General features: G+C 16.1%; 4 protein-coding genes across 4 annotated transcripts; 2 read left to right on the forward strand and 2 right to left on the reverse strand.

Moving 5' to 3' along the window:
- Window positions 1-191: 191 nt before the first annotated feature.
- PGAL8A_00229600 (conserved Plasmodium protein, unknown function) lies at window positions 192-6,877 on the forward strand (the record flags this gene model as incomplete). Its single annotated transcript, XM_028671018.1, has 2 exons — window positions 192-6,493; window positions 6,601-6,877. The coding sequence occupies 2 exons, from the start codon at window positions 192-194 to the stop codon at window positions 6,875-6,877; spliced, it is 6,579 nt and encodes a 2,192-aa protein (XP_028527713.1).
- PGAL8A_00229700 (conserved Plasmodium protein, unknown function) lies at window positions 6,820-7,735 on the reverse strand (the record flags this gene model as incomplete). Its single annotated transcript, XM_028671019.1, has 3 exons — window positions 6,820-6,923; window positions 7,232-7,591; window positions 7,693-7,735. 3 exons carry the CDS (start codon window positions 7,733-7,735, stop codon window positions 6,820-6,822), a joined length of 507 nt encoding a protein of 168 aa, XP_028527714.1.
- A 542-nt stretch (window positions 7,736-8,277) lies between these two features.
- PGAL8A_00229800 (conserved Plasmodium protein, unknown function) lies at window positions 8,278-8,622 on the forward strand (the record flags this gene model as incomplete). The annotated part of the gene is made up of 1 exon (XM_028671020.1): window positions 8,278-8,622. The coding sequence occupies one exon, from the start codon at window positions 8,278-8,280 to the stop codon at window positions 8,620-8,622; it is 345 nt and encodes a 114-aa protein (XP_028527715.1).
- A 496-nt stretch (window positions 8,623-9,118) lies between these two features.
- MPC2 (mitochondrial pyruvate carrier protein 2, putative) lies at window positions 9,119-9,870 on the reverse strand (the record flags this gene model as incomplete). The annotated part of the gene is made up of 4 exons (XM_028671022.1): window positions 9,119-9,228; window positions 9,331-9,405; window positions 9,533-9,655; window positions 9,771-9,870. 4 exons carry the CDS (start codon window positions 9,868-9,870, stop codon window positions 9,119-9,121), a joined length of 408 nt encoding a protein of 135 aa, XP_028527716.1.
- Window positions 9,871-12,550: the final 2,680 nt, after the last annotated feature.

Consider the following 12,550-nt stretch of genomic DNA (forward strand, 5'->3'; position numbering starts at 1 on the left):
TTTTTTTTTGAAATTTCTTTTAAAAAAAACAAAAATAAAAGATTTATTTGAAGCTTTAATTTTTTTTTGTTCTTTTTTTTTAAGTTCAAAATAATATTAATTTAAAAAAAAAATATATATATTTCTAAATACACTTCAATATATAAGAAATATACGTATGTATTTTTTTTTTTTTTTTTTATTTGTACTAAATGGAAAACAAAACATACTTTTTTCGTGAATATGAAGAAGTTGAAAAAAGAATAGAAATAGTTAAAAATTATTTAAATAGTGATGATGAGAATGAAATAGTAAAACACTATTTGATCATTTTAGATAATTTAAAATATTTAAGTAATTGTTTAAATAGCTATAGAGAAATAAAAAATGTATTAGATCCTCATTTAGCTTTATTGGTTCATTCATTTTTATTTTTTTTGAAAAACTCTTTTAATCACTTAAAAAACATTTGCACATATTTCAATGCTAAATTAGAATATGAAAAAAGAGAAAATAATAATTATGAAAAAATTTGTGAAGAGAAAAAAAATATTACAACAAGCCAAAAAATAACATACGATGAAAATATTATATTATTAGATGATAACAATACTAATGAAAAAAAAGAAGTGAATGAAAATAAAGTAGAGGAAGAAGAAATACTGCATGAAAATAAAAAAATAAAAATGTATATAATTATAGAAGAAATATATAAATATTATTACACATTAATTTCAGTGAGAGGAGAAAAAAAAATTAAAACGTTATATCCTTGTGAGTCTTTTTATTTAAATAGCATAGTCGATCTACTTCTTATTATAAAAAAAGAGGAAAATACTTTTAATTACATTAATAATTTGAAAAGTAATAAAACTGATGAAAATAATGGGTGGACTATTTTATATATCTTAATAATTTGGTTATCATTTTGCTTATATATACCTTTTAAATTAATTAATATAAACACATTTCTTTTAAATAATATTGAAGAAATATATTACTATTATATAAAAAAAGATGAAAAATCAAAAGAAGCTTGTTCTGTTTTATATTCTCAATTTTTAAGCAGAGAAGATGTTTATAAAACTAAAACTTATTTCAACCATTTTTTGATTTTTTCTAAGGAAATAATGATAAAATTAATAGAAATTGAAACAAAAAAAAATAATAACTTAACAGAAGATATTTATATAATTAAAAATGCAAACATTCCATATTATTGCCATACGAAATTCTCCTATTTAATTTTATATGGGATTTTATTAACACATAAAAAAATTTTGAAAAAACTAGATAAAAATATACTAAGAAATTACACGAATTTTTATAAATTTTTTTTTATTCAAAATCATCACAATCTAGATTTTACTCAAACTTCAAAATCATTAAAAATTCTATGCTTAGGTTATTATGCTTTATTATTTTTAGAAAAAAGTGATAACAAAGAAGAAAAAAATAATTATTATCTTAATGATTCATTGGATGCAGTAAAACAAAGCAAAATAAGACAAAATGAATGTAGTATTGATAAAAGTAATGAAATATTTACAATAAAAAATTCAAGCAAAGAAGATTTCAAATTAGAAAATATAAATAAAAATGATACTAGCTCAAATACATTTTGTCATAATGAATGCAATGAAGAGAATGAACTCTTTAATGAATTTCCTCTTTATTTAAATATTAATGATGTTTTCCTTTTATATAAGAAAAGTACAGAAGAAAAACCCAAAGAAAAACATATAGAAAAATTAGTAAATATAAAAGTAAACAAAAAATATAAATGTGAAAAAGACATAATAGAAATATTAAATATTCTATTTTTTTATTTCAATGATAATAATAGCTACATTAGATGGTGTTTGTCAAAGAGCTTTGGTAATATTTTAATCTACTTAAGTTCAGATAATATTAAAATTATATTTAATAAATTCAATGAATTAACAAAATATAATGATTGTAATATTCTATGTTCTATAAATTATAGTTTATTTCATTTTATCTTTAATAAGAACAATCTATCAATAGAAATTTTAAATTTCATTATTCTCAAAATTATCCAAAGCTTATATACGAATATAGAGAAAATTTATTCCAGTTCCTTTGTATTGTTATATAGCTTATTTAAGTATAATATACTTATAAAAAATTATTATGAACAAAACGACAATAGTATAAATTTTTTTTTATTTCATTTAATATTTATAAAATTAATTATTTTATCCTTATTTGAAGACAACATTAATATTAGAAAATCAGCTATGTCATTATTACAATTCTTCATAGGAAAATTTAACTTTTTATATGAAATAAAAAATTATTTAAATAGTAAGAATGATGATAATAATAGTTATACTACTACTGTTACTACTAATAATAGTGACTCTCCTATTACAACTATGAATAATGTAAAACATAGTTGCGATAATGTTATACATAAAAATATAAGTACACATTATAATAATCAAGAGCAATTATTTTTACAAATACTTCAATTTATCAATTTATTTTTTAATCATTCAAACATTAGTAATTATTATGAAAATATAAAAAGTAGTTCAAATTGTTCTTTGAACGAAATTAACGATAATCTTAATTGTAATGATGAAGAAAAAATTATATTCGAAAAAAATACAAAATGCATGAATGAAATAAAAAAAGATATATTTAATATTAATATTGATCTTTTATCTACTTGTAATTTCAGTGAATTAATAAATTTAAAAAAATCTATAATTTTAAAAGCAAAGATTGTTTGTAATTTTTTTTTGTATAAATATCCAGTTATATATCATTTATATTCGAATAAATTATTTCATGAAAATATTAACATAAGAATATTATCATCTGAATCATTAGCAAATTTATCGGAAGTTGATGAAGATTACTTTATTAAAGTTATTCTGCCATTTTTAATAAAGAAAAGTTATGAAGAAAATGTTTTAGTAAAACATGGTTCTATTATATGTATATCTAAAATACTTTTAAAATTAAAAAAAAATATTGATGAAACATTACAAAATGAGATAAAGAAAATAATTGTTTATAGTGAAAAAAAAAGAATATATAAATACAAAAAAGGAGAAATTTTAAGACATTCTTTATGTTTATTAATACAAAGTGTATGTCAATGTAATTATTTTAGTGTAAAAAAAAACACTTACACTTTTTTCATGGAAGTTTTACATAATAACTTATTTCATTATAATGAAATTATACAATTTGAAGCTTCAAAAATATTTTATTACATGCCTATATACATATTAAACAAAGGTAGCGCTATTGATTATATATATGAAGTGTTTTGTAAAATTATAAAAGAGAAAAACAATTTTCTACATTTAAAAGGATATCTTATACTTCTATGTTTTGTAAACGAGGAAATTATACCACATATTTATGATAAAACAATTCAAATTTTTTATAATATCTTGAAAAAAAGTACAACATATTATAAAATAAAAAAATTTTCATTAAATAATAAAATGAGCAAAATGAATGATGTAAAAATAGAAAATTCAGATATTAAAATAAATCATCAAATAAAAAATGATATTTGTTTTTTTAAAAAAATAAATTTTGACACATATCCCATTGATTTTAATATGAAAATATACTGTTTATTAGGACTATTTAATATAATTGATAAACTCAGAAAAAAATGTATAAGTGATTTTTTAAAAGTTTATGATAAATGTACAATAAGTTTTAAAGGTCTAATTAAATCAAAAAATCCTCAAAAAATGAAATTGAAAAAACGTCCATATAATAAAAGTACAACTGCTTATAATGAAAGATCAGAATATTCTTTAAATGAATATACAGAAAATAACGCAAATTCAAATAGTGAAAATCATAAAGATCAGAAAACATACATGGAAAATATAGAGGATAAACAGTTCAGTAGTGAAAGTTCTAGTGATGATAGTTTAATTAATTATGATGATAAAGCTTGTATCGCTTTAGATTGTAATAAAGACATATGTGACAAAAATATGGAAAATTATAAAAAAGAAAATGAATACAAGACAAATGTAAAATTAAATAATCTAAATAAAAAAAAAAGAAGAAACACATGCTTTTATATGAAAAAAAAGATTAACTTTGTAAAAAAAAAAATAGATTGGAATATTGTGTTAGAGAAGAGTAAAAAAAAAAATATAGAAATATTCAATTTAAATTTAAATATAAATAAAATGATAAAAGTAATAATTTTATACTTACAAGAATATGTGTATGAAAATGATATTGGAGATTCACATGTTTATGTTAGAGAGATTTGTTTAGATTTAACTGCCTTTTTATTAACGTCCTTTCCGCTTTATTTTTTTAAAAGAAAGTTGAAAAAAACAAAATATCAAAATATCAAAATAATAAAAGAAAAAAAAAGAGAGAATAAAGAGGATGAATATATTAATAGCATAAATAATTCATTAAGTAAAAATTTTTTTTATGAATATTTTAGCTCAGATGATAGTTATGAGGATAGTGAAAGTGATGATAATAAAAAAGATAAGGTAGAGAAAAATAACATAAATTTAAATAAAAAAGAAGAAGAAAAAAATAACTATGAAAATAATGTTTGTTTATATATATTATTTGAAATAAAAAAAAAAAACATAAATATGCTTATCCAATTGTTATTGAAGTTATTATGCGAAAAGAATGTAAGAACACATAAGAAGTGTTTATTCATACTAAATTATTTATATAATTATGCTTTTTTTAATGAAAGAAAAGAAAAGGAATGTTTTTCTTTTGATAACATTTTTAATAAATATTGTCATGACTTTTCTTATGAATTATTTCTAAGAAAAAAGATTGATGATAACATAAGAAAAAGTAAAATAAATATATATCAATTCTTAAGTAGTTATTCAACTAATATTTTTAGTGCATTTAAAAATATAACTACTCATGTATGTGATTATTATGAACCTATATATTTAAAAGACAAAAAAGATGATACACACTGTTATAATTACATGAATTCTAATAATAAAAAAAGTATATGTGAATTACAAAGTAATTCTGAAAAAAAGAAAATAAATAAATGCTCTTGTAAGTATGAAGAAGAAATTACTGAAGTATTTTTAAATGAAAATTATAAATATGATGTTATTAAGACTATATTTAACAAGATTAATAACTTCATTTATTTATACAATTATTCTTTGAAATATACAAGTTTTTCTATTTTTCACAAAAACAAATTTATGTCAACAAGAAAGGCATTAATAAAGGGATATAATTCTAACTACAACGAAGAGAATGAAAAAAAAAAGATAAATGACAGAAATAATGAAGATCATCATCTAACTTTTGATCATATAAATATTAATAACGATTTTATAGATGAAATAAATTTAAGCGAAAATGAAGAAAAGATCTCAATAGAAGAAGAAAAATTAATTAAAGATGTTCATTTTCTATTGGATAAAACGAAAAAAAATATTAGTGTAATAAAATGTTTAGAATACAATGAAACTTATTTATATAATCATGTATTTTATTTATTGTTTTTAAATAAATATAATTATTATATTATTAATGGATTTTTTAATACATTATGTTATTATTCTTCACAAAATGAATACGGCAATTATGAATATACTAATTTAATGAAAAAGGGAAAAGAAAAATCAATTGAATTTTTATTTTTAGAATTTTTAGATAAATATAAAAATATTTACACATTTGGATACATAAGAGACAATATTTTATTTTTATATATACGATATTATAAAAAATATTTTATAAATTATGACTACTTTGTTATTAATCAAATATTCTATGAATATAACAAAAAAAAGATAAATTGTTTTTACAACTACAATAATAATAATAATAATAATAGAAGTATAAATAACGATCAAAATGATAATGGTAGCAAGAATATTTTGAAAATGTTATATAATAAGTATGATATGAAACATATTGAATTATTAAAAGATTTTGATGATACATATTTTTCCTTATATGATTATAATTTGCAAAATATCAACTTAAAAGAAATAATTTTATCTGAAAAAAAATATGAAAATTATAATTTTTTAAAAAATATTTTTAATAATTATAACATATTCTTTGATTCAAATATAATTTTTATAAATGATGAATATGAAAATGTTGATAAAGACAAAAAAAAAAAAGAGAAAAAAAAAAGAATAAAAGAAAATAATCAAATTAAAAGAGAATATCATGAAAAAATAGAGCTATTACAATATGTGAATATTTGTTTAGTTAAAATTTTGTATTACCTAAATAATTTTAATTTAATACAGCTAGAAATTTTTTTAAAAAGTGTAAATTCATTTGTTAAATTTTCAATAATAAATAATTTTGCCGCTTTTTGTTTTCTGAATTTCTTTCTTTTTTATTTGGAAAAATATAATTGTTATACACTTATTAAAACCATATCTGAATTAATCATAAATATTTTTATGTGTCCTTATCTTCATTTGAACATAAAAAAATTTGCAGTGTTTTTAATTTTAAATTTATTGTTACACAGGTAAAAGAAAAGGAATAAATATATAAATATACATATATATCAATTGATAATATAAAACTATTAATTTATTTTATTTTATTTTATTTTTTTTTTTTTCTTTTTTATAGATATCCTAAAATCAGAGAATTTACAAATGATTACCTCTATACAAATATTAATTTTATTTCTCCAAATGAAATTAAGAACTATTTATTTAATTCATATGAAGACTTAGAAAACATTATTTCTATACTCATAAATACACAATTTTCTGATACATTAAATGATGAGAAATGTCATATTAGTATAGCTGTAAAAGAAATAGCTGAAATTTTAAGAATTCCTCATTATATAACATTTTCATCATTATCATCATTGTCTAATTCATCTTCACTTTTGTTGTAATCGAAATTATAATCATCTTCTGAACCTTGTTCTTCTTCAAAAATATCTAATTATAAAAAGAAAATATATATGTATATATAAATTAGTAAATTCTTATATATTAAAGATACATAAATATAATTTAAATATATATTTTATGTTATAATCCTATTTTATTATATGCATGAAAAAAAAAAAAATTATTTATATTTTTTTTTTAGTAAGTTTTTTATGATATTTTAAAATGACTTTTTATTAACAAATTTTATATTATTTTGTTATAGAATTATATATATATATATATATATATATATATATATATATATATATATATATATATATATATATATATATATATATTTTTTTTCCTTTTACTTGATGCATTATCTTCTTTTTCTTTATCTTCTTGTTCTTCTTCTTTTTCATCATTTTCTTTTTCTTTAGTTTTTTTAATATTATTTGGTATACTTAATAGCATTTTATCTTCTTTATAGATATTTTTATAAGTGTTAAAATATAATTCATATGGATAATAATGAACGTTATCTTTATTTATTAATTTTTCTTTATATAAATCTAATTCACTTTTATCATATATTTTATTTTTCTCATAATTATAAACTTCTATACTTTTCATATGATACTTTAAAATGTTATTTGTTATTACAAAATCTTCATTATAATCACTCATATTAAATTTATTTAATACTTTTTGTAAATCAAATTCACTAATAGCTAAGATAAAAAAAAAAAAAATGTTTTTTATGAATTTATTATAAAAAAAAAAAAAAAAAATATAAAAATATAATTTAATTGAATTTATTAATTATCCTAACGCTGTTCATCAAAACTTTGTTTTTCTTTTTCATTCATTTTCATTTAAAAGCTTCCAATTTTTTATAATTTTTTTTTTTTTTTTTTTTTTTTTCATAAAGAATGAAATTAAAAATTTCTATATTAACAACTATTTATGTTATTTGAGAATTATTTAAAGCAAGTCTTAATTATAATCATTTATGCTATTTATTAAATCATAATTGTATTAAATAAATTACGTATGTTTTCAAAGCAATCTTAATTAGCAAATTATATATATATATATCAAACAGAATATTTTTTTATGAATTTTTTTTTTTTTTTTTTTTTCTATGAAATATATATATTTTCTTTTTTCTTTTAATAAAAATTAAAATATTTTTCAATAAATATTTTAAGAAAAATATAAACTCTTTATTGAATATATTTTTTATTTTATTAATATAATTTAATAAATAAGAGCTTTAAAATATTCATTTTAAAAAACTTTTTCTTTTTCTTTTAATTTTATTTAATTTTTTTTTTTTTCGTGAATAAAAACATTAAAATTTTTTGATTTCAAAAATATTAATATTTTCTTTAATTTAAAATATCATTCTTTAGAAATGGTTGGAGTTAAAAAAAGACCTGTTAAAAAATTTAATTTTGAAATTAATTTGAAAAATGAAATTGAAGAAAAAGTAAGATCATATATTATTTCAGATAGAAATAAAATGAAAGAAAAGTATAAGCAAAAAAGAAAAAAAAAAATAAGAAGAAGAATTAAGATGGAAAATAAAATTTCAACTTTTGTTTTTCCTAATTCCAGAAAAGAAAAAAAATTAAGATTAAGCTACATCAATAAATTTATTAAGAAAAAAAAAATAATAAAACAATATTTGAAAGAAATAAGAGATAAAATTAGGGATTATCAAAATTTGATTAATAATAATGTACAAATAACTAATTAGCATTTTTTTTTTTTTTTTATTATGAAAACAAAATATAAATATATACTTTTCATTATATATATGTATATATATTTTTTATAGTATTTTTTTTTTTTTTAATTGATGTATATTTTTACAATTAAAATTTCCTATTTCCCATATTTTTTTTTTTCATAAGTGGTTTATATTTTTACTTAAACATATAATTTTTATTTCTATTACAAATACATATATATATATATATATATATATATATATTACAATGATATAGTTTTTATTACTATATATTTGTAAATATTTGTTTATTTACTTAACATAGTTATTTAATGTTTTTAATATCTTTTAATACTGAAAACTATTCAGAGTTTATATGTTAATGTATTGTTTTTGTATTTTTAAATATATATATATTTTTTTTTCAATATATATAATGTTATTCGAAGGTAATAAATGATAAATTATATTGTTTTAAAATAATATTACAAAAAAAAAAAAAAAAAAAAAAAAAAAAAATACATTAATTCTTACTTATAGGATTATTAATTTTATCTTTCATTTTTAAGTTATATTTACAATTTGCAATACGTGTAATTTGATATAACGCTGTTAAACTCATAAATAAGTTAACTGTAAAAGTAATATGGATAAAAATAATCAATAAATGTGTTATATATCTATATAATAAAAATAAAAAAGAAAAAAAAAAATTGAAATTTTTGCTATTAATACTTGTCAATAAATTGTAATTTCGTGGTTTTACAACATACGCAAATCTGGAGAAGAGCAACCCAGTAAAAAATATAGCTATAAAAAAGGAAAAAAAAAAAAAAAAAAATAAAAAAAAATAAAAAAAATAAAAATTAAATAAGGAACATAAGATATAAATAAATAATTTAAATAAAAAATTTAAATAAATGAAAAATAAAATTACCAAATTGTTGAGGCAATGATAGTATATTTGCATCTCTATTTATTTCAGCTAGATTAGCTAATGATATAGACCATTTAAATGTGGGAGCCCAAAAATGAATACTTAGAAGACCTGTATCTGATACTATAAAAAAGAAATTTATAAATTTTTATATTTTTTAAAGTTATTCAATTAAATATATATATATATATATATATTATTATATTTGTGGAACTATTTTTTATTTTATTATCTTTACCTAATGCATTTTTTATATTATGATTAATATTGTAACACTCTATTCTATTTTTTATTTTTGGTATTATGTTTGGATAAAAAATTTTTTTGATTAAACTCATTTTAAAATAACAAAAAAAAAAAAAAAAAAAATTATGAATAAGAAATATAATATTTATCCTTTACTTTTTTTTTTTAGTTCTTAATATAGTTATAATAATTTCATTATTAAACATCATAAAAGCTTTTATACATTTATAAATTATTAAATATACATATTTATATATAAATATATGTTCATTCTTTATCTATTTTTTTTTTTTTTTTTTTTTGTATGTTAAAAATATTCAGTTTTTAATACTTGAAAACATTAATTTTTTGTTAGAATTCCAGATACATATAAATCATATATGCAAATTAAAATAAAATTATAATTTCTGTAATATTATTGTTTTTATTTTCATATTTTCTTATGTAAAATGTTTTTCAAATTATGTTACTATGTTTCATATAATTTTTAATTATTATTTTTATTTCTTTAATACAAAATTTAAAAAATAAAAAAAAAATTTTAAACAAAAAAACTTATTTCACAATTTGTGTAAAACTCAATTTAACCAACTATAATGGTAGATATTAAGCTGACTATATATATTATAAAAATATGATCCTTTTGTTTTAATAAGTTAAAAAAAAATATAATGAATTTAATATGCACGGATGTGGAATACTAGTTTATGAAATTTTAAAACAAATACTTTTATATTTTTTTTTTTTTTTCTTAATGAAAACATATTTTGCATTAAACTTTTAGCTACTTTACATTTTTTTTTTTTTTTTCTTTTTAATAAAAATATTTAAATTACCAAAAAATTTATTTAAAAATATATATATATATATCTAAAAGATTAAATAAAAAAAAATTTTATTTTAATAAAATTAGTAACACATTTATTCTTTTAAAAGAAATTCTTTTAGTTATATAGAAATTGTGTAATAATGTTATTTTAGAAAAATTATTTTAAATAAACTTTATTAAAAGAAAGTTGATAAAAAAAAAATGATAAAACAAATCTAAGTGTTCTTTTTTATGTTCTAATATAAATAAAAAAAAAAAAAAAAATTCTTTTTTTTAAATTAAATTATTACAATAAAATTTTTGTGCATAAAAAATTATAATTTTTAAATATCATTTTATTAATATTTTATTACTTAAAGCAGTGTAATGCAGCTCATAGTTTTCTAAATTTTTTTTTTTTTTTTTTTATAAAAAGAAATAAATATTCTTTAACAATTTTTTTTTTATCATTATTTTATTTCCTTAAAAGTTCCAAGCATAATCTTTTATAATTTATAGTAGAATTCCATTTATCTTTTGTCAATATATTTATAAAATAAATTATTATACATAAAATCATAATTATAAATGTATTATTATTACATTAATAAATACATAAATGCTTTTTCTCTGTTAATCTTCATTAAGATAACGTATTTTCTTATAATTTTTTCAAATATACACTTACATATTGTAATAGCTAACAATTTAAAAAGACAAATAAAACATCATGTAATTTATTTAAAGATATATTTAATAATAAATTTTAGTATATTAATTTATTTATTAAATTGTTAAAAAGCTGGAAAAAAAAATTATATATTTTGGAAAATAAAAAATTAAAGAGATTTATATAACATAAATTTAACTAATTTTTATTTAATCTTTTTTTTTTTACTTTTTTTTTTTAATTTTGTATTATCTATTCTTATTGTACTATATATATATATAAATTTTTAATAAAAAGTATCTAAGGTATTATATTAAAAAAAAAAAATACATATGTTAATGATTAGGATTATAAAAAAATATTCACACACATTCTTCTCTAAAGATAATAATAAATTCTTATGCGAAATTATTTATAATTCTTGTAATTAAGTTAATTATAATATATAGAAACTTTTTTTTAAGAATTGTAATATATTTATAAATTGTTTTTTCACCTTTTATAGAATTACAAATATATAATATATATATATATCTCTTACATTTTATAAATATAGTTTAAAAGAAAAAAATAATCATAGTAATTTTCTTTTTATTCTATTTTTTTTCATAAGTTTTTATATTTCAAATTATAATAGTATTTTATATGTATGTTATTTAAAACATGCATTAAAAAAATGTTAACTGAACACTATGTAGGTATGTTATTTATATGTATTTTTTTTTAATTTTTTACAAGCAAAATAGAAGTTGTGTTTACATTTATGGAATTACATTTATTTATAATAATATAACAATTTATTCATAAATATATAAAGTTGTATAACCTTTATTTTTTTTTCTTTTTAATATTTCTATCCAAATTTCTTCATTTTTTTTTTTTATATCTATTCTATATTGTTATATTTATTATTATTATATTTTTTTTAAGTTTGTATTGTTGCAATTATAAAGTACTTTTTATTATAAACTAATATAAAAGAATACTTATCTGTTTTTCTAAAAAATTTGTAAAATATATTCCAATTTAAGTTAAAAATAAATAAGAAAACCATAAAAAAACATAAATATTTACCTACGTATTTATTGATACATATCAAGTGTCATTCTAATGTAATTCTATATGTTAAATATTTCATAGATTTATATTATTTTACTTTCTTTTGTTTTTTTTTAAATATTACATTTTTTTATTGTATATTTTATATATTATAAATTACTAAAATACAAAAATAAGGTGTATATATATAAATACATATAAATACTAAAAAAAAAAAAAAAAAAAAAAAAAAAAA

The sequence above is a fragment of the Plasmodium gallinaceum genome, assembly GCF_900005855.1.
Source record: "Plasmodium gallinaceum strain 8A genome assembly, contig: PGAL8A_v1_76, whole genome shotgun sequence".
NCBI lineage: Eukaryota > Apicomplexa > Aconoidasida > Haemosporida > Plasmodiidae > Plasmodium > Plasmodium gallinaceum.